The sequence below is a fragment of the Mercenaria mercenaria genome, unplaced genomic scaffold (genome assembly GCF_021730395.1).
Source record: "Mercenaria mercenaria strain notata unplaced genomic scaffold, MADL_Memer_1 contig_1546, whole genome shotgun sequence".
In the NCBI taxonomy this organism is placed as follows: domain Eukaryota; kingdom Metazoa; phylum Mollusca; class Bivalvia; order Venerida; family Veneridae; genus Mercenaria; species Mercenaria mercenaria.
Window position 1 is genome coordinate 13,312 of NW_026459528.1, and position 23,986 is coordinate 37,297.

At 32.9% G+C, this 23,986-nt stretch overlaps 1 protein-coding gene across 4 annotated transcripts; it reads left to right on the forward strand.

Moving 5' to 3' along the window:
- The first annotated feature begins 13,143 nt into the window (after positions 1–13,143).
- Positions 13,144–23,759, forward strand: LOC128551680 (uncharacterized). Of its 4 annotated transcripts, none has more exons than XM_053532581.1 (11): positions 13,162–13,431; positions 14,696–15,059; positions 15,274–15,585; positions 16,507–16,588; positions 16,902–17,074; positions 19,627–19,695; positions 20,368–20,436; positions 21,045–21,086; positions 21,697–21,753; positions 22,097–22,314; positions 22,703–23,759. In XM_053532581.1, exons 2-11 carry the CDS (start codon positions 14,696–14,698, stop codon positions 22,778–22,780), a joined length of 1,464 nt encoding a protein of 487 aa, XP_053388556.1. In that variant the 5' UTR covers positions 13,162–13,431; the 3' UTR covers positions 22,781–23,759. The 4 variants fall into 4 exon arrangements, with proteins under 4 accessions (XP_053388560.1, XP_053388556.1, XP_053388558.1 ...); XM_053532583.1 differs by having other exon boundaries at positions 13,163–13,431; positions 20,374–20,436; XM_053532582.1 differs by lacking the exon at positions 13,162–13,431 and adding an exon at positions 13,977–14,396.
- The last annotated feature ends 227 nt before the right edge of the window (positions 23,760–23,986 follow it).

A 23,986-nucleotide genomic window follows, 5' to 3' on the forward strand; every position in this document is an offset into this window, starting at 1 on the left:
CCACATAACTAATCTACTCTATGTGCGGACATACGCACGCACGCGACGACGGACGGACAGAGACCATCACCATATACCCTTTCGCCTTTTGGTATGGAGATAAAAAAGCGGGATTTTTTAAAATAAAACTGTAATAACCAATTTTGTTAACAATTGTTTTGAATTATATATGGTATTTAATCTATGAGACAAAAATATCGAATTTCTATTCTTCCGTTTAACGACTCTATCATTGATTTGTCAGGCTTAAATAATAAAAAAAAAGTATTTTATGAATTGGAACAATAATAGATAGCCATATTTACTGAAATAGCAGCACCAGTTGAAGATGCTGTGATTATGATAATTTATGTTGTATCGTCTTAAGAAATTCATCTAGACTTTAGACAATCTGCACGAAAGAGACAATACTTATATAAATATTTGATATAACGTGCGTATGTGCCATAATGCTGATAAAGCTAGGATATAAGCTTATGTTTAAAACGTGATTTCAGTTCAAAGTTGGCTGCGAGCAAATCAAAATGTACACTGTTCAAGTAAATGATTTATAACAAATGAACACTGAATTGTCGGACCCGTTAAAAAACTTCGGCATTACTTAATAATTAGATTTTATACATTTGTGATTAAATTCATTTCAATCAATAAATTTGTTAACAACACTTGGTCTACTAGACAACTGTGAAAAGTATTTATTTGTCTATTAGCAAGAAATAGTTTCCAAAATTATTATAACATCTCTTTTTTCGGCCCGTCTCGACGGGCTGGTATACCTACAGGATTTATGTTTAAAAACAATGAAAAAACCGAAGCTTTCGTATCCCATGGAAATTAGTTTTACCTTGCTTTCTGGGAGCAATTGCAAATGCAATAACACGATGAGAACCAGCTATTGCATTATATATATTTCTAATTTGTTTGCGTAGCTGGGTGGTAGTATATCAGTATATGTACTTCGCAAAACTTTCATTCTCAGTTGCTGAACTTTAGAATAATGACCGGGCCGTTAAATGACAAAATTAAATTCTTACATTATTATGAGTTACGTCAAGAGTTCTATGATACCAAAACACGTTTTATTGATGAACTATGCATTTGGCGTTGGACTAAATTATTTCTGAGCACCGTTTTAACATTTTATAGAGTCAAACACGAACACATCTTTAAGCGACTTAAGTGATTTTTTTCTCAAACTATGGAACACAATGAGAAACGAATATCGTATTTAGGCCTTTGACTACTTAAATAGGACGACATAAATGTGCATACAAAATGATGAGAATTATTAAATGGTAGACAAGCATATTTCGTAATGAAAAGGAAAGTGTCGACATTAACACCCTTCCTCCTTCCACCTATAAATAATTATGTTAAATGTAAATATTTGTTGCAAAGTTCGATTAAATGAAGTTCATTTTAACCGCTCCGCGGCTGAAGCCCGGCTCACCATTCCGGATAGATTCTGTTTTATCTGTATTCATTGTCATGTTTAAAAGTGTTTCGGCAACTGGAGTGTAACGGCGATCAGCGCAAAAGTGTTCTTTCATTTTGTACTAGTACTGACCGTTGCAATATGTAGGTAAATTTAGAACATGAGATGGACATACCGTCAATAAGAACATTCTTCTTTTGCGAGGATCGAACTCTTGACCTCTTGATTGACATCTGATCGCCTGCTGAGCTAATCGGCTGCATCTTTGACTTTAGATATTATCTAAATGCATTCAATCATCTTTCAAATACCTGTGATGTTATGACGTTAAGCATGCGACAAAAAGCACACTTCTTTGTTTGACTTACATTCCAAAGATACCAATTATTGTTATTACTACACAGTACATCATGTTACTCGCAGGCTATTCACGTATGTCATTTAATCATTTAACGTTTGTCATAACGGTACAATTAAAGCGACTTTTTTGTAACCTGAGAAGTTATTTTAAGTATTTAAATCATGAGATCATTCCATAACGAGATTTTGATTATTTATCAATGTCATATGGAATAATACCAGTAGAGGAAATAAAGGTAAATAATTATTTCGAATTATTTCATTTAAACATTTCAAATATCAAAAATGTGTTTTCTTTAAAACAATATTTAGACCCATTCCACAACCGTCCAATTATTGGTACATACATTTTTTTCTCTTCAGAAAACGTTTTCTTTTCCTTTTTTGAGTCGTTATGACAATGAAAGCGGTAAAATGGTTGAGAATATTCAAAGAGTAAAATTTAATACAACTTTTTGTGAGTAAACACCTGAAAAAATTTCTTAGATTATGTAAGATATGTTTATTTTAGGAAAACAGGGAAAAGGTATTAGAAATGTCAGGGAAATAAGAAAAATATTGGCCAGGACCGGATAAACATGTATATAAAATTATATAAACATTATGTTTTTTATTATTCTGGACCTGGAACTCCAATCAGGACGCTTTAGACGCTAGCGCGTACCGCCACTAAAGTAATAACGCCTATGCATATTGCCAAAACAACGTTACCCTAATGACGCTAGACTAATATTTCTATCCGATTCGTAAACACATGATTGATATTTTTTCTTGCATATCGTATTCACATAACCTTTTTATTCTGACAGATTTTTTTTGCATACCGTATTTTACAAAAATAAAATAAATAAAGCAAATAAAAATGCTCTCTTTCTTGTAGTAGATTTACGTCCGTAAGCAGAAGTGACGTCATGACGTTTCACTGACGCACAATAACGAAGTTCCCCTTTAGTTTTATCGTTTGTAGCGTAACGGTATGTTCTTACCGTAAAATAACGTATTTTGAATCGAGAAATATACTATAAGGAACAGAGAGAAACTATCAAGGTACCTGATTGTTTTTCGTATGTTACATATTTAATGCATGAATCGATTGTTGTTATAACAGCATGAGTACTATTGTTTATTGCTGAAAAAAATGTTGGCCAAAGTATTTAAATGAAAGTACGGCCACCGTTTATATTGACTGTATATGCTTGTTGAATACCCAAACAGGAAACTATCTCGTTTATAAAGTTACTGTTATTCTAAGGTGTAGCTTTTATCTTGTTATAATGACTGTTTTTGTATGAAATACAACATAAAACTGATAAAGAATTATTTAACATGATCATAAAACAATTACTAGTGAGATTTTGGACTTATTAAATAAATCAATACCTCATTTTTAATAGTTGAAATACAATCAAATGTCCACACATTTCCCTCATATGTGTATTTCATTTTAAATAAGCATTTATAGTTATTAGCATATACATGATATTTTAGTTTTAAAAAACTATGTGATCAAATCAAATGTAACCCATCTTGAACCTCTATAATAGCAGAAACATCAATGGCACATAATAAATTATTATAATTTTTATCATTGCATATTTTTTTACAACAACGTAAACGACCAAAACGTTCGAGTACCATAGATGTTTGTTTTACCTATCTTTCTGTGCAATAGGCAGTCAAGTCCCAGCTGCTGAGATTAAGCCCATCTAAATTTTCAGGCCTATGTAATTAGTCTGCATGTATTTTTTTAAGCTTGAGAAATCCAAAGGTGTTTATGAAATGTCTTGGTCAAAACAGACCATTTCTCCCATTATGCCAAGGCTGTTCCTTGCAGAAATCAGCAAGCTGCTTCTACGGCTAAAGCGCTTTATGAACATTCATAGTTCACTACTCCTTCCCGGAGCAGCTACACTCTAAGGTTGCAACTTCGAGAGCAAAATTATCAAAGAGCTCTGTAAGTTGACTAATGTCTGCAAGACTCATTCTACCACCATACCATCTCATGGGCAACCCTTTTGCAGAAAGGATTAATCGAAAACTTCTACGGATGTTAGGGACTTAAGTGGATAACATGAAAGCAAACTTGGTAGAGTATGTTCCAACTCTGGTTAAATCGTATAATGCTGGGTTCTACGGGTTATATCCAGCACTTTATTATGATTAGGTGGCATCCCCGTTCTTCTGTTTATGCATTTCTTGGCACAACTCCTAGAAATGACAGAGCTCCTGGACATGCCACATATGCCAACAGACTACAAAAGCACCTTAGTTACGCCTACCGTGTTGCTGGTGATGCCTCTAGGAAGAGGGCTTGTAGAGTAAAGCCGCGTACGATCGCAAAGTTTATGAAAACAAGTTGACCGTAGGTGACATCGTGTTGGTCAGACGTTTACACTCACAAGGTAAGGACAAATTGGCTGACAAGTGGGAAAAGGACCATGTGTTGTAGTTAACTTCCCCTACGAAGATCAACCAGTCAATAAGGTTAAGTTAGAGACCCGCAAGACACCTGTCAAAACTTTACACAAGAATCTGTTACTTCCTTTCATTTCTATTCCAGACATCCAAGGTTCGCTTGCAACTAAATCAGTCCGCGAGGTCAGATGTAGATCTACGACGCCACAAGATGTTGAGTACGATGGGGATCCTGGTGCCAGCACGGATATTTACGTCATTCCTATGCGTAGAGATCTGCACATTGGTCATTCACCTAGTCCACCCACTATGCCAATCAGCCTACACTTTTTACATTGCAAACTCCCTCTGTGACTTATTTTGTCCCAGATTCACCAAGTTTTTACAACAGTACAAATCCTTTGCAGGACAAGAATCTTCTGTTTTACGCAACCAGCCATTACGAACACCAGTTCCAGTCGATACATCAGTTATATACTCCTCACGCAAGACCAGGCGCATACCATGGGTTTTATCAACAGTCGATTGAGTACTTTGTCTAAAATTAACTTCCATTTTACAAGTTTGTTTACAAATTAGTGTTTGATAACCTATAAATCTGGTGTTTGGTAACCTAGAAACAGCCAAAGATGCCATTTTAGTCACTCAAAACAATTCCTAGTGACTAGTACTTTACAAACGAAGATAGATTATGTTGTGGAAATGAGCTGTAACTTTCTGAAATTTGCAATTTGCATTTTGCAGCATAACAAATTCCTTTTCAATTATAAATGACTGTGAAAGAATTTTTATCTGTTGCATCGTTGCGAACCAATTTCTATGCAATTATTTCATTTTAAATTGTATTCGCAAAAGGTTTTGACAAAATTTGATAATTTTGTTTTGTCTTGATTTTATGTTTTCCTTTAGCATTAAAATACCGTACTGTATCTTGTAATTGGAGTCGTACATACTTTTATTTTACTTCCATCTTAGAAAAAGTGAAGCTGAGTTTATTTCATCTATTTTTTTACAATCATTTACAAACACCACGTATAAAATATAGATTTACACCATTCAAGAGAGACAACTCCTGTTGCCATGTTGCTTACTTCGCTTGATAGATTACACACCTTCCAATATTCAATTCAGGGCACTTTAAATTGATTTATTTGTATTTCAGAATTTATCGAACTTTGATTCCCACTTCGAATTTAATTTTTATTCAGATGGTCAAAATTTAAATTTCTTTGACGAAAAATATAAATTGATGCTTATTACTCTTAGCTTCAAGAATGTTTGAGATATTCCAACAAAGTGAGAGAGTTTGTAGCAAAGTCAAATTTTACTTGTTTATTTTAACTAATGGAATAATTCAATGATTATATTTGTATGTACATGCGCTCTAAGTCATCGTATCAGTACTCAGTAGTCCGTTGTATTGTGTCTATACTCTGTGATCCGTTGTATTGTGTTATAATCTGTGTTTTTATTGTGTCCAATCATGTGTCTACCCTTGTATATTAACTTGTTTTGTTAGATAGAATACTTTTGATTGGTTAGCTATGGTTTCTGCACGAATAACAGCTTTTTGGCGCAAACCAACATGGCCCTCTATACATCATTCTTTTAGAATCAGTTCAAAGTGAACGCAAGTTCCTTTCCACTTTATAGTAAACTGTCCTTACATTTGAGCAATTTACCTTATTTAAATATATTATAAGTGCACGATTCATACACGTATCTTGTAAGCTATTTTATTTGCAATTGTTCATTTAGTAATAACCGGAGAGATGTATTGTTTTGTGAAATCTACATATTTCAAAGTTTGCTATTATTGTATGACAATTCGTATTTTTTCATGTTCCTGATTTTACTGTATTATGTTATTAACTTTCCTTTGTATGTACTATATTGGTTCTCTGTCCAATAAATGAAAAAAATGTACAACATGGTTGAATTCACCATAATTCAAATATACCACCTACTACATAAGTGTTTGCTATTGATGGGGTGGCTCGGTATATACTATACTATGTGTTTGACATGGGTAACATACAATTCATTGGAAGTTAAATTTAAATCTAACTAAATAAAAGACATGAAAGACGCTTGTTGAAGAAAATTATCCTAATCAAAAAAGCACGATTCCTGTCATTATTATTGTTTTATTGAATTTGGACCAAGAGTTTATTGCATTATGCCTCTCTGTTTTCTGCCGTTTTCATAAAAGGTTTGGTCAAACAGTGGCATAATAAACGGGCCGCTGACTAGCTTTTACAATAAAGGTAATCTTGTATTCATATTACGCAAATCCAGTCGATATTTAGCCCGCCCTGGAAAAATATCTAAAATCTAAGTGACATTGTATATACTTAAAGTCTAAAAAAAGAGTACCTATCTTACTGTATATGTAGAAATAAGTAAATATTCTCTCTTTCAAGGTATAGCTCGTACTTATAATATCGATGAAATAAATGTTGTCTACGACGTCAAATAGATATAATCAAATGACTGAACTGGTAGAATTAAATGCAGATTCTAGCCTTCTAAAACAAGAATCAACGAAGTAGGGTTCATAAACTTTCTGACTTTTAAGGCCGTTCTTATATTAGTGGTATTCAAATTTTTGTTCAATTTATCTTAAGCGTCATACACAATATCGACGGCTTCAGATATATGGGCACGTTGAAGAACCACTGATCTCAGGCTTGTGTCTAATGGATTTCTCTTTCTATTTGTCTCTGTTCAGGGGCGTTCTCTCGCTCTGTCTTTTTAGTCAAAGCGTTCTGAGTCTGAAAAATAAGAAGTTAATTTGTGGCTACCTTTGTATGTAAAGCGCCGTTGGATGTGTATATCCTGAATACAAATTTTGCATAATAATGGTAATAATAATGATAAAATCAGGAAAAGAACTATATATGTATTGAAAGTATAAAGACATAAATTCCCAAAATATGAGTAATTTTCGCGGAGCCCATCCTTAATTAAAACCTGTATGTTTGGAATACCAGTTAATTGATACAACACACAATATATTTTTGTTGACTTATTTCGTTTTTATATCAATCATACATGGAAGAAATAAATGCTTTTCGATACCTTCTAGTGTGATACAATAAGCCCTAATCAAAAGTGTTCTTTTGAGAAGTAATAAATTACACAATACTGGACCTGTTATTTCTTCGTTAAGATGAAAATATCATCTAACAAGAAAACTATAAAACACAATACATGTATTTTGAAAGTACACAATAAAATTTATATAAGCATACGTGTAATGCTATATACTGTTACGCGCTAGGGCGGTTGTTTTTTTTTTCTGTTAAGAACTAGGCACCTTCAGGATGACTTGGCCAATCGACATGACAAAACTCCTAGCTGTTCATGAAATTTACTTTGTGTATAATATTACAGGTTGCACAAATAGTTTATCGTCAAAGTATCAAAGAATAGAACGTTATATTGATCACAGTGTTTATCATATAATTCAGTATAATAATCATTTTGGAAATTGAGGCCCTTACATGGTTTTTTAAATATACTTTGAAATTTTAGATAGGTAACGCATATCTTTAAGCATATTGTTCTTACACTTTTTTTGAAATCTCATCGATAATAAGGTTGTGTATTGAAGATTCAGGTGAGTAACAGGCATTCTACTATACAAAATAACAAAAAAAGGCTTCACTATTGGGACATAATTATTGTAGAATAATTGAGAAGAACATTTTAAAGTTCGTCGAAAATTTTTGGTAAATTGCCTTCTTTTTTCATATGTAGTAAACTATAAAATGCACCAGAATATTTTTTTTCAGCAATTAAATATTTGTTCTTAACAGGAAGTTATCTTACTAAAGAAAAATATTTTAAGGCTCAAAAGGGGTTTAAATTACTCACATTGCATGATCATTTAAATTAACAAGTAGTTATTAGTTAACAGTATCATTGCCGATATAACGATTCATGATTCACCATTTTATACGTATTAGGGTATTCACATCTCTTAAGTAGGGTGTAAGTGGAACTTTAATTGATATGCCATAGTGTGAATATTGTCCCAAGACCAGATTAATCTTAAATGTGTGCCCTCTTGATATATCAAGTCTACATTCATGAGTAATGCCACTTATTCCGGTTTTTTATTCATTTGTTGTTCTTGTTTTAGTGAATTTCTTGTAACATTTCATTGGAATATACCCCAGGCAGCATTCAGATCACTTGATCAAGCTAGCCAAAGAGACAAGTCAAAGTAATTTTTAACCAAATTAAATATTTAATTTGGTATCAGGGGAGCGGTTGTCAAGTATGCAAGGTTTCCGCAGCTCAACCTGGAGGTCAGCAGTTCATGTACCATTGATTTACAACCGCATCTCATATGACACCAGTGCTTGGTTGTGTTCACTTTGTTAAATTTCACAATAACCCTGCACAGCTGATACGTACATTTTATTATAATAAATGTAAGTATTTTATTACCTGAAGAGAATCACTAATGTTCATCTAAATACATACTATCTAATATTTTAAATAATATGTAAGCAGCAGTATTCTTCATTTGGTATCTTCCAGATTTTAAATATTGGTTCATCTTTGTCCCCTTATAGAATCTTCTATTCATGCTTTAGGAACAAGAAATTCCAGTACCTGTGGAAATCTGTTTGTTTTATATAATGATCCCGACGATTTTTATAATGGAATAATATATGTATATTGTCATTCATTATTAACGATACTTATTAGGATTCCTGAGAATAAGGTCAGGGCAAAAGAACAATCTGAGGTCCCTCGTGAAATATTTTATTTTCATACCACTCGATGAAAATAAAAACCGTATTCATGCAAAAAATGAATATCCTCTATGTATGTACATCTTTTATTTCGTTGATGGTGAAATGCAGTTCATTGTCATCTACGCAGTGATAACTGTTTGGTAGAAAAAAATCTATTATATTAAAGTTAAAAATCTTCATGTTAATAACAATACTCGTTGCCGTTTTTTTTTTCAGGGGTAGATGTAGATATTATTCAACTAGCTGCTTTAGAACTTCAATCTGAACGGACATTCTCCTACAAGGTGGTAAAAATCCAAAAGCCGTTACTAAGTTAACAAATATTGAAGTACACGGGATCAATATGTTCTATAACTGTGAATATGTAAATAGATATGAGAAGAGCTTTTAATAAACTTTAAAAACTATTAAGAAACATTTGGAAAATCAGTTTTGCTGGCACATAATGTGTTATTTGATTCTAAAATCCAAATGAATTCATGCAAGAAGTATGGGGTAGAACTATTAAGTATTGAAGGGTTTGGAGACACATCAGATTTATTCAAGAAAGAATATTCTGGAAGAAAATTGAACCACGAAGGCTACAAGCAAAAGGGTCCTGTTAAAGACATACTAGGGATTGGTTGCAAGGTACACAGTGCAGATGAGGATGTACTTTTGTTAAGTAAGCTTAGCCCCTAGTGAAAACTGTTTACAATTTTGATAAAAATTAAAGACTTATTCAGCGGATGAAATTAAAATAAGATTAGAAAGAAGTGAAAACCAGAAGAAGAATATGAACAATTACGACGAACTGCTCGATAAAAACGTTCTTGTAAAATCAAAAGCAAACATGTTATCTTCTGCCGGAATTTCAACAAACCACTTGAACATTATTTACAACAGATCGGGATATGACGGTTTGTACATAATGTTTCGCAAGCTTTTGTCGGCCCCTGAAAAAAACTGCAAAGGATGAAAAATATTTTGACTAATTGAAAGACACTACTGACTGATGTTGAAACTGAGATAAATGCATCGGGTATACAAAGACGGATATACTTAAAACTATTCAGGACTGGCTTATGATATTAATCAAGAAATCAGAGGCTTTTACTATAAAATGTATCATAAACGTTAACTCCATTTTACAAAAGGGTTAAACTATCAGGTGAATGCCTCTATATGAACTTTCGACGTCGACGTCAAAATAAAACCCTAAATGACGCCCGTGTATTATCTAGAAAGTAAAATATTTAAAAACCTTACGCTTCGACCCCTATTTTTTATTTGATCATCCATAAATCGTCTACACAGTTTGAAGATATAAAGAAAATCACTCGTTCAGAAATAGTGTAATTTTACAGCATTACCTAACAAAAGTGGCGCAATTTTAAGATGTCAAAACCGCGTTTGCGCTTAGAAATAAAACGTTATTGCTTTTATTATTGTATACAACTTTGAATACTTACAAAAGCTATAAAACCTAATATCTGGTCTTTGATATAAGGCCTTTATTCTACTCTACAAAAACGGATAATAAATGTTAAAATCAAATGTATTTGATGTAAAAAGGATGCCGTTTTACATCTGCCGCTAGGTGGCGCCTCGACGTCAAAAATAAGGGTGTACATGTATATGTACAGAATAACGCTTCAAGATGAACTAATACATTTGTGTTCCTGCTAAAAACTGTCAAAATCTGAGATGTTGCCGATATTTGGGTGGAAATTAGCGGTTATCTTAAGTAAATCAGAATCTTTCCTTTATTTTTGTTTGCTTCGTTTTGTTGCTGTGCTCTTGTGCACATACTTTAATTTTCTGATAATATGGTAAGGAGCGCCTAAAGTAGATGTGTAGCCGCCGTTTATACTTCATTTTGACTTTAAATATTGATGATGTGACACATCCACATTGTTTATTAAATTGAAATGGAAATAGATTATTCAATTCATTAACAATCAGTTTGAATGAAAATTGAATATGACCGTATAAAGTATTTTATTTTAATAAAATTTGTTATCAGCCCTGATAAGTAAAAGAGATATGTAACCATCTACTCAATCGTGCTTGTTATTTATTTGTATTGTAATTTTACATTTATAAATATTAAGTTTACTGTAGACTAACAATAAAGAAGCTAATAAGAATACAAAATCACAATAAAATCTGATATCATGCATTATTTACATAGTTAACTTATTGACGATTTAAACTACATGTATCATGTCAGCTTATTTGGCTATCTATTTTATTAAGTCCTGATTACCTAATACAAAACTTTCAGGTCTAATCCTTATGCAGACTTGAAAATTGTCTTGTCACTATATAGAATGTTTGGACGTGCAATAGACGGGAAGCGACTGTAATATCCTGGTCACAAGAACGCTACGAGCTCCGTACGAGAAGGTTTTCAATCGAATTTTGGCAAACTCGTACGGCGTCCGTACGGATATCGTTGACTCGTACGAGCGTCGTATAGATTTTTTGAACTCATAGACTACTCGGGAACTCGGTGAAAATGTTTCACCGAGCTCCCGAGTTCTCTACGAGCTCGTAGAGATTTTCGAAGGCGGAAGCAGCTCGCAAGAGCCCTGTGCGGGAAACGCACGGGCCCCGGAAGAGCTCGTACGGGCATCGCACGATGTCCCTGTGGATTTGGAAAATTGCAAAGCTTGCCAATGCTCGCACGACTATCGCAGTGGACTCGCACGGTCAACGTACGATGTCCATACGATATCAAGGACACCGTGCGATATCCGCACGGGGCTCGCAGGGCATTATGATTGCTCCGCACGACTCCCTTGATGATTCAAGATGGAATAGAAACAGGAATGTGCGGACACCGTACGAGTGCCGTACAAACCCACGAGCACCGTACGAGGTACGGCCAGGTTCCTTCCGAGCTCCGCACGACTTGTCTGCGATGCCCGTACGGATAACCTACGACTGCATCCTCTAAAGATCGTACGGGGTCCGTAGGTACTGTGACCAGACGCTACGATTGTACAGAGACCGTAAGGATTCTAAAATTGGTGGACTTGTAGGAGTTTTTAAAACGGACATCGTACGGTTTTGTGACCGAAAATTGATACTACATCAACTGAAGTAAGGATAGGAACCAAAGGCATTCAAATACTTTTATTATATACAAGTACCGTCTCGAGCAATTTATCGTGACTTGCATAAAACTAATCGAAGCAGAGAAATATTTTAATATAAAAATTATGTAAATATCTATTACTGTTTTGAGTTTACCTCTCTTTAATCTGTGTTTAGGTGTGTTATATTTTTAAGCGATATAATTACGGAAAACCTGTTTCATATCTATGTTAATACTGCATGAAGTCGAAGGAAACTATAATAAAATTCAATAGTTGCACTAATCATATCTATTTTGATTTAAATGTTTCGAGAACAAAATACATATGTTTTTAAAACTTATCATTAATGTCATCAGGTCAACTCGATTTATATACTACCCACTCCTTACGGGTTGTAATCACATTGCATGCAGTCAGTGACAATATCAAAATGTTTTATCTCTTTGGTTAAGCATGCAGATTTAGAAATTACGTTTAGTTTAGTCGCAAATATCTGATAAATGAAATGGTTTATATCATCAACGCTCCATCTACTTTATGAAATAGGAACAAATGATATCGAAATTCATAGGAAAAGATAAACTAATGTGAAACCTGATTTCGGAATCCAGTCCACTCTAATAACCTTACACGTGTATCTGTATTAAGTAAAAGGACGACTAGTTCTTCGTGTCATGTGGCCCTTCTTATCTTTGTAATTGAGAAATGGTAGGCCAATAAATATACATATCAAGTATCGGGCTGTAAAAATAAATAATACGAAATATTGACGAACCGAGATATCTATATATCTACAAGTTAGATGTCAATACAAAAAATATAGACAAAGTATGACTTGTTTTATGTGTTTTTATACATCGTGACATTCTCAAGAATAAATTACGTTATGGCGTTTTGACTGCGATTTCCCTACCATGAATCAAAGATCGATTAAAAAAACACTTATGAAATATTTTCGTCGTCAGACACGACCTCTCGATTGACAATCTTGTACTTAAAAAGTGAGCTTTTGATATTATATTATCTAGTCGACTCGTTCTTTTATATCCGTTTAACATAATTGAAATAGTGTCTTTGGGGGTGCGTCAAGCATTGTGTGAAAAACAGCCATTAACATATCCATTATTGTCAAAGTAACAATGTAAAGATCTTATCGTATGTCCATTTCAACATTTGTCATTGTTAAATCAAGAATGTCAAATATCTATTCGCCATACGATTAATTACTACATTTTTCTATAGGAATAGTTGGAATATTTCAAGTTTGACGTAACTATAATGTTGGCAGTTACAATAAAAGATATTTTAGACGAGACAGTAACGATTTATATGACGCGAAATATTTCTTTGTTAATCCAAAATTAAGGTAAGAATTAATTTCTAATTACTTTAATCAATACTATTTGATCATCACATAATGTTTGATCTTTTAATCCATATTCAGAGTTTTTCCTCATTCTGTTTAGATAAAAACAAATGTTTTAACAGTAAGGAGTTTTTCATCAAATATGACACAGACTACAGAATTTACTGTACTGTACAAATCTCACCCTAAGTATATAAATTTACTAAAATGGTGATTGTTTGTGAGTCTATGAACATCTGCTGTAGACAATTCATTTCTTGTACTTCGTTTCTAAGGTGAAGACATGTTTCGCTTTAATTCGGAGGATTATAGGCGTAAGATGTCTTAACTAAGCACTTAGATCTTAGATCGAAATAAGAAATGGATTAGTCGGAATTTTAAAAAACAGTATTAGATAACCTACACTTTCTTATAATAGTTCCTACGTCATGGTTATATACAAATCATAAGTTATACACAATTATTGGGAGTGTCTCGAACCGGTATACTTTGAATATACCATTTTACCTCTGTTTCGTCAATGACATGTCGAACTAGATAAATGTCCAATGTTTATTTTTTTTATTATTATCGTTGAAATGAGTCAACGAGTATGGTTAAGAAGACATGATATTGGCCAAATGACATCTAAAAAGATTGCAGTTAGATGTTGTTTGACTTTTCAATATATGTTTTAAATGCACTTTTCAAACTTTGATTATCCAAATTGAATGATTGTTTTGTTGTTTATGAATACAAAATACACTGAAAGGTCAAAACAGTGTTAATGTTAATAACCGATGGAGACAATTACAATACAGTTTCGTTGGCTAGTAAATTGCCGTTTAGCTGAAAACGGTGACTCGTGCTAGTCATGAGGGTGTGAGAATATCGTTTTCGGCCTAACCAGTAAAGTTCTACCATAGTTTGTAACATAGCCATAATGTAAGTTAAGTAATTGATTAGCCACCATAAACTTGCCCGAGGTAAGAACTCAGTTTCTAACATAGCCATTATGTAAGTTAAGTAATTAGTTAGCCATCATAAACTTGCGCGAGGTAACCACTTACCTTAGTTTCTAACATAGCCATTATGTAAGTTAAGTAACTGAATAGTCACCGTAAACTTGCGTGAGGTAGTTTCTAACATAGCCATTATGTAAGTTAAGTAATTGATTAGCTACCATAAACTTGCGCGTGGTAAGCACTTGGTTTCCCCTAATAATGCGTTGTGATGAATTCCTTGTTTTGTTATTTTTATGTTTAAGAATCATTTTGCTCTTCAGATGGAGTTCGTCCGAATCTTCCTTCATTGGATATTTTTTCCTGGATGCATGATGTGGATAAAACTGATATTAATGCTAGCCTGTATTGATGGAATAGAAGATGTAGAACAACAACAAGTGTTTCAGAGATCTGAACTTCCTAAACAGTATATACTACAAAATAAACTAAAGTTTAAAGTCTTACAACAACCGTCGATTTGTTCTTATAGAAACTTGACGTCGTGTCATACTGATTCGCATTTACATGAAGCTTATTATGAACAATGCTATAGTGACGCATGTCCAAAAGAAAAGTATTTTTGTTTAAATAATCCTAGTGGAAATACAATACACTTATGTGGACAGGCTTACACTTGGAAGAAACGTAAGTTGTTATCTTCTAAAAGTAAAATTCATTTAAATATTACATTTATAATAGTACGTTTATTTTCCAGAGTGTATTACATTTCACTGCATACGGTTATTCAAGGTGACATTCTTGGAAATTAGTATTTTCTAGTCAAACTTATCCTGATCAGTACAAAATGCGCATTGTTTCAACTTTCACACAGCTAAATACTAAATGTTTTCTGTTTTAGGTTCCAGAAATATAGCGGTTTTTGACACAGTTGTATCCAACTATGTTGATGTGTATAAAATTGACTGTCCACTTGGCTATTTCCAGTCCAATAGAAGGAACGCTTTCACTAAATGTGTGAAAGACGAGTCGTTAGTTATAGTTCAAAATGCCACAAATCAGAGGCGTGCTTTAGGACGATGTAATTTGAAAAAGAAGTATTGCAGTACTAAAGGAGTAATATTATTTGAGTTGGGATCAGATAAAGATGCCTGTTTGGATGCGAAGTACGATCTGAATATCACCTGTAGTGAAACAGCAGAGTTAATGCCAAGTATTAAATTTTCAGCATTCTTTGATATTCTGAGCAATACTATTTAGCATATACCTGTCATATGAATAAGTTTCATTCTAAGTTAATTGTGTGAAGTTGATATTATAAGGGGCTTCTATGGCCGAGTGGTTTAGGTCGCTGACTTCGAATGACTTGCCCTTAGCCTCTGTTGTTTCGATCCCTGCTCAGATCGTTACATCAGCAAACCATCTTTATGTATTGTGAAAGGTCGATGGTTCTACTCAGGGGTGTGTGTGGGGTGGGGGGGAGGGGTGTCTTGGGAACGACATTATATCTCAAATATGCCTCTAATTATGTTGGTGTCACAAAGCAATAAAACGAACACGTGGATTAATAAGACACAAAATTTGCATAGAAAATAACAGGTCAAACAGTTATATATATATATATAGATCTATATAAAGAAATTCTATTTATTACTGATAACGGTAGACTTTTAAATATATGACATTCTAAATAACTTGTAAGATCACTACTGTGATACGGAGCTCCTTTTGGACGACTTGTATTTCCAATGCATGCATTGCAGTACATATTTTGTGTATAGGGAACATTGTTTGTTATAAAGTTAATCGTTTTTTTTATTCGATCAGCCGTCGATATTTTGTGTTGATTAATGTTTCATCTTTTTATAAACACGTTCCTTTTATTTCATTCTATAATGAATACCGGGAACCTTGTCTTTTGGTTGGAATACAATAGCTAGCTATGCCCCTACATAAGACAGAAACCCAAAAGAAAACTGCGCCAATTTACACTGACAAATATAAAGACAAATTATAAAAGAGTAAAGCCATAATCTGCATTGCATTTGCATGTCTTAAAATCAAACATCAACCGAACAAAGAAATCCTGATGCATCATTCCAAATGTTATATGAGCATCAATGATTTATTTCAGATTGTAATTGCGCACCAAAATGTCGGGCTTTTGAAGAAAGGGAGTGGAGTGGAAGCTTTATGTGCAGAACTATTGGTGAAAAGTAAGAGAATAGAATTTCAGGTGTATCTATAAAATGTTCCTGTTTTTATAAAATTTTATTTCTATGCATCATTTTAACTGAGATCCTATTTAGCGTGACCAGTATCAGTCTAGTAAGCATTGGTTTCCCCTTGCAGTAAAGAACAAAGAATACGACGTGTATCATATTGCAAGAAAACATGAATGAAATAAAATGTGGCACAAAGTGGTTCAAAAAGTAACATAATCCTTAATGAGTGTTTAACGAAACAATTTAAAGACAAGGTCAGTAAATTTTAAATTAGGTAGTTTGTTTATAGTTTATAAATCCACAGTGCGACAGATCCTGAAGATACAACGCAAGATCGTGAACGTGTTACTCAGGTCACTGAATCTTATGAACCGTCTAGTGGACAAACTGTTCATCAAGCCAATAACGAGGTTGACATCGGCATCAAAGGCCTGGATAAAGACCTTTCTGCTGTAGACAACAAAATACAAAATACAGGTACTACATTATCAGTATCATCCGAATTAATAATTACCAAACATTTGAGAAAAGGCTTCAATGTCACTTCTTTCGTTCATAAAACTTGCTGAAAATTACGAAAGCGAAAAATCTTATGATCACTTAAATTTATTTTTATTTATCGATTGACTTATGTAAGTATTGTTTAAATACTATGTTTTAAGGTTGTGAGGTGTCTTACGAAGTATTTCATTGCATTTATTATTAGTTTATATCTGGCTGTATGTACACATTGACTCGGCTGTAACGTAGGTATAATTAAATTTAGTCTCTGTAACATGAGGTGCATGTTTTGATATCATGTTCTAACCATCTAAGCCTGACAATCTTGGTATTAAAACTGTTAATTTTGTGTAATTTGTCGCCCTTACATTTTGTAGTTTTGTAATTCCATCGTTATTGTAGTACTAGCTTTTGGTTCATGGTTTCTTTCTGTAATCTTGTATATAAAATCATTTAACAGCTATGGTTCCCTTCAATTAATTATTGCTACGTGTAATAAAAATTAATCTTTACTCTTTGTATCGGGGGGTTTTAGCTCAGATTAATTCACATTTACTAGAAACCGATACAATGTTAATACAGTTTTTATACTTTAGTTTTATATCATATACATGTAGTACATCAGTGAATTGGACCGCGGGTTATCTGTTACTGTAATATCTGTAAATGGTCCTGTCCAGAATGTTACTTTATTAGTTGAGTAATCACATTTTAACTTTAACTAAAATTTTGATTTACAAGTTTATTTTAGCTTTTTCCAGTACAATTTATTATCCTATCGATTAATTTCATGAACAACTTGTTATCATACGTATTAATTAACTGCAATTTTTCTTGCACAATATGTTTTCAAATCAATCAAATGCAATTTTTCCTGTACAATTTGTTATTATACCAATTAAATGCAGTTTTGCATGTACAGTTGATTATCATATATATATATATATATTATGTGTAGTTTTTCCATGACAATTTGTTATCACAACGAGTTATTTCAGTTTTGCCGACAAAATTGTCATATCGAATATTTTCAGTTTTTCCTGCACCATTTGTTATCATATCGATTAATTTCTTTTTTCCTGTATATTTTTTTTTTCACATCGATTAATTGCTGTATCCCGTTACACTTTATTTACCTATTTATTTATTTCAATTTTTACTGTATGAGTTCTTATCATATTTAATAACTTTCAGTTTTCCTTTACATTTTGTTATGATATCGATTAATTTCTTTCTTTCATTTACAATTATAATGAGATCCATTTGTTGCAGTTTGTTATCATATCTGTCAATTTCAGTTTTCTAGTATAATTTGTTAACATTTGAGTATATCGATTATTCATGTCAATATAATATGATAATGTTATGTCCGGTAGGAAAATGCGTATAACAGAGATAAGACCTGGCTTATTATGCCACCACTATGGGGTTCGGATATAGTTTTGGCTTTTTCGGCAACTGCTGTAGATCAGTTTCAATAGTGACTTATCTGGGATTAAAAGCTAAGTCACTTTGTCAAAAAAAGTGTTAACCATCTAGAGGCCTAGAGGCCTACTTTTGTTCTATTTTTTTTTAACTCGTCCGACATATTGTTGTGACAAATATTCTGATCAAGTCGCAATACGATTAGACCATAACTGTGATCTCCGAAGTGTTCAAAGCGACATTGTTTACGCCGGATGACGAAGACGGACGCTGGACACTGGGCGATCACATTAGCTCACCTTGACCACTTTGTCTGAGATGCATAACTTCTACTGTTGAACAACATTTCAGTTAAGTGAAATAACGGTAGGTCAAAAACTTGTGGCTACAAAATGTTAATGTATAACACACATATTTCCAGACGGACAAAGTCAAGTAGATACCCCCACAGCACAGTAACTGTTGTGGCATAATAGGCCAGATCTTATCTCCACCCTTGGCATATATTTCCTACCGCACAAAATTTAACTTAATTATGTTGAGATTATCCCCTTGAATATCGATCATCCTAGGTGCCCACAGTCCACTTCGTCTTTATTCGCAAATGTCTATTAAATATAACAAAATTATTGGTACGATAAAATATTTTTAGAGGTATCAATGCAAAAGAGTACGTATTCTAGCTACCAGTAACACATTCCACACAGAAAGAATATATAAATAGCATAGGATAAAACCATTCAAGTTTGAATTTTATAAACATTTAACGTCATTATATTAGATGCATAAACGTTTATGATAAAATATATGCTAGTTATTACACGAGCACTAAACTTTCGATGTATTATATCGGCTCTTCGTTAAACCACAGTCCGCTTTTATTTAAATGGTCGTATGAAATTGATAACCATATTCTTTTGCAGTGGTTTCTAAGTTCTAAAATACAGATGATGAATTGCATAATGTGGGAACACTCTGAACGCATAACCCTCGAAGCTTTAACATAAAGCAACTGAAACCCAATTAGTATAAAATTAATGATGATTAACTGTTTTCTTAATATCATGACTGTTCTTCTACATCTCATATTATTAAATTTTCAGACAACTATGAAAGCAATCACTTACTAATGACTATTGGACTGGTTACAATAATTATTGCGGTTATACTAGGTAGGTAGCGACCTTATAGTCTTTAAGTGTTGTGTGGCGCCTGCTAAAACTCTACTTTTACTTGGACTCAGTGTTGTTTTATTTTTGGTCCTTTGGGATCATGGAGTCTGTTCGACGTCTTTGGATATTAAAGTTCCGCTTAAGCCGGTCTGAGGAGGCGTAAAGGTTCTTGCACATTCCATTTACCTCTCATCAATAGACTTAATCAAACCAATTCTGCTATCTATTTTTGCTTTTTTTTGTAAGAAAACGGATCTTCTTATAGAGCTTATTATATGAAACGATTGTGACATGCATTAACTTTAACCAGTGCAAATTGGTCCGTGAGTAACAATAATTTAAAACAAATTGCCCATGACCTTGTTTGATTCTAAAACTCAACGATGTTTTTATTTATATGTCATTTCACTTTAATTGTAAATACTCTATAATAATATATAGAAACGTCTATAGAGCATTATGCCTGCCACTTAATATCTTACTTTATGCAAGTGTTAATTATAAAGGGTGTCAGTGAATGAAAATAAATATTACAGGTACGTAAAAAATATTGTTACATACATTGATACTTTAAAACGATGTACTGGTATTTTCAAGGAAGATATAATTACACAATATTAGATTTGACATAAAGTGCTTCGCTTTCAATCGTATTATATATTTTATGCACAGTTTCAGCCGTTGTAGTTGGGATTTTTGTCTCAGTATTTGTTGTGAAACATCGTCACATTGATGGAGGATGTAAGTTCTTTTATACAATCATACATTATGTAACAATTGTCCCGTATTGCTTTTAAATTATATAGTTTTTGTCTGAACAATTGTAATTCATATCTTCAGATTAAAAATTGGATTACTTCTGAAAGTGTTGTTCTCTGTCAATGCACTAGTATCAGTTTTTCTAAATTGTAAAATCAAACCGCTTGCTGGAGAATGTATTTCCAAATGTTGTCATTGACGTCTACTGCAAATGAAAAGGTCTCAACACTATTCTGAATTAAATTGGAATGACGTTGCAAAATGTCACCAACACGAATTCTCGAGTTGGTATACAAATAGATTTTCTACTGTAACAGTAATATGATTATGAATTCATGGGGTCAATGTAAAATATCTTCTGGTATGAGAACTATAGTCTGCCTTTGTCATTTAACAGTTAAGTATTTACTGTATTATGAATTTCACTGTTATTTAATCTAGATTCAATAATTGAAATTCAAGACTGAAATGTTAAAACATATAACATGATACTTGCATCTGATATAATTATAAAAAGTAGCCCAACGTAATCCAAGCTAATATAATCCACATTCAGACTAACAGTTTTTTTCTCAAATATTGTTTTGCAGTTGCAAATTACAGCACTGTTTCCCAAGGAGATAGTGTAGACGGTAAGAAAATCAATATAACATATTTTTAAAAGAATTATCATCAAACCTCAGCTGATGTGCATATTTATGTCATATTGGTAAATTCGATCCTGTATACAGATGCCAATATATTTCGGATATGACCATATTTTGGGGATATTATATCATATTTGGGATATGACAATATACTGTATATTGGTTGTTTATTTCTCCATAAGATATTTATATTAAATAATATAATTAATCATACGGGAAAAAAACTTATATCTTCTATTGTTGATTTATTTAACTGTTGAGATATGGTATTAAAGTAATGCCTTTATTTTCAGTTTGTTATAATAAAGACATTGAATATTTTACAATCGGAATGCACTCCGTGTCTTCAAATTATTCGTAGACAACTGCATATGAATATTTTAAAAATTCTATAGAAAGTGTTTTTCAATGCAGTGTCATAAAATGAGGAGGGTACTATATTTAACTGCATCAATCTTCGAATAAGACTACGTATGATATACATTTCGTATATATAATAATTATTTAAAAAATGTAGTTTTAATTTTACCATATACAGAAGAAAAAAGAAAGCAAACGCATTTATATAGATTCAATCACTTTTCTTTTTATGTAGATCAGTCAGTACAATCGGCTGTAGAAGATGCAGGAAATACAAATAAAGATACTAAAAGTGAGTAGACTGACATACACTTCTCGAAGATGTATATGTGTGGAGGCGGAATTTTATATGTCTATCGTTGTTTTCCTCAAGTTCGTTTGCATGAGTGTTTTGAGAAATCATGCTTTGCAAACAGGTCTTTAAGTGCTAGAGGCAACGTTGCAATATTAACGAACACCGTATATATGAGTTACTCATAAAATACAATGCGTCTAGTGTTCATTCGGTAATGAGTATTTCTATCTTGCAACGAAGCAGTCTTTTGTATATCGCTTACAACTGTGTGAGTCGGTAAAAGTGTAATGCAAACGTTTTATTTTTGCTTTATCGTTTTTTATCAAATATTTCATTACAGAATCAGGTCAAGTAAACAAAATCAGTAGTACCAAAATTAAGAAGACAACATATCATGTGCATACGAATAACGCTACCCTCAACTTTAATCAAGAACATCAAGGAACACGAAATTTAGAAATACAGAATGCATCTGAATCCATAGATATAGAAGCTTGTTTAGAGAACGTACCTGAAAACAAACCTTCCCTATTACCACCACAAATGCAAAATCTGAAGGTATGTTTAACCATTATCGTAGATATGCTTGGATTCGATGGAGTTTCAACGTCATTTATTGTATTGTATAGTCTTTGCATTCCTGTTTTAATGACAATAGGCCAGGTTTTCAGAACTATGACTTATTCTCATAATCTGTATGGCTTTTTTCAGTGGACTACATCATGCCTCACATCTTTTAAAGTTAAAGTTGTTTGACAAATATTACCTTCATATTTGATTATTGTTCAGTCGTAAAAGCAACAAACCCGATGCCGCCACATCTACCGCATGGTGCTATGCTGAAATCTTGCTACCGTGAAATAAGCGATACGTGTGCCTCAGTTTGCACTTGAATGTTGTTGTTAATAAAGAAAATTATCTATATGTACCATTTCTACCTTTATAGGTCCTGGAACTCGAAACGTCTCAGCCTGACAGTGGAATACACACAACAGATCAAACATATGAAAAAACACAGCAGTGATATGATCCATAAACATCTTTGCGTAGATGAGAGTATCAAGGAGAATTTGTTATGGACTTAATAATAATTGTTGCGTATAACTGCTGAAGAGACGATGTTTTATAAGAAATAATTGAATATAGCTGTCATTGAGACTAGCCAACGGGGCATTTAACTACCGAAAAGTGTGCCAATTATTAAAATTCACCCCCTTGGTTTGATGAATACAGCTGTAAATAGTACATAGTACTAGTATTTGTCTATACTTCAAGATATCTACACAAGTTAATAGGCAATTCTTTTCTCACACCAATGAAACATCTGAGAACCTTTCTACTGTTCCATTCCGAAAATTGTTCAGTTGTATAAAAGACATTTTGCTTGTTGATTTTTTGCTTCCACGATACGAATTCACAGTATAAGACATTTAGTCGTCATCAGCATCTACTTTCGTGTAATTTGGAATTCACATTCAAGCTCGTTTACGAAACAGTCTAAATAAATTAGAACTAAAATACTGATATTCCAACTTCGCAACGGCTATCTCGTATAGTTGGAAATTTGTGTGTTTATTGTATTGTTTCTCAGTGTGATATAAACATTTTCCAATGAACGTTGTGTTATTAAGAATGAGCTACTTCAAAAAGTTTATTGATGTAGGCTAAGTTATTTGTCTGTAATATTGTAAGGTGCTACATATATGAAATATTAGAAATCAATGAGTAGGACATTAATGAAACATTGATTCTGTTTTGGGCTGCATTTGATTTTGAATACAAGTACGCATATGGGCAAGAATTGTAGTAAAACAAATAAGTCCAGTTGTTCTGAAGCCGTACATAATTTACTACTGTAATACAAGGGAGACAAATCGATGAAATAAACAAGGTGTTCACTTTAAAATTATCTGGTATGAGTTCTTCTTCTTTAAATATTTTTATTTCATAATATGACAACTGCACCAGTCCAAACATAAAATACCATTATAAGTAATACTGTTAACATATCATACCCTACCTACGATCATGGTCGTGAACTGAAGAAATATTTCACGTAGCCCATAACAACTGCCCATTACTCGCGCAGAACGCGAGTTTGGCTATACATTCAGGTATTATGCATATTAAAAATCGCTAGTTCATCTTCAGATATGTAGTAGGTACTATTTCATTAATTTACTTCTCACAGAGAGATTCTACGTAATTAATGTTCGTTCGAGAAAAACGG

Excerpts from the sequence above, each read along its gene's own strand:
- LOC128551680 (XM_053532581.1), top strand. The coding sequence starts at position 14,696 with ATGGAGTTCGTCCGAATCTTCCTTCATTGGATATTTTTTCCTGGATGC. Across the intron at positions 21,087-21,696 it reads CCAAGGAGATAGTGTAGACG|ATCAGTCAGTACAATCGGCT; the intron begins GTAAGAAAATCA and ends CTTTTTATGTAG. Across the intron at positions 21,754-22,096 it reads TACAAATAAAGATACTAAAA|AATCAGGTCAAGTAAACAAA; the intron begins GTGAGTAGACTG and ends ATTTCATTACAG.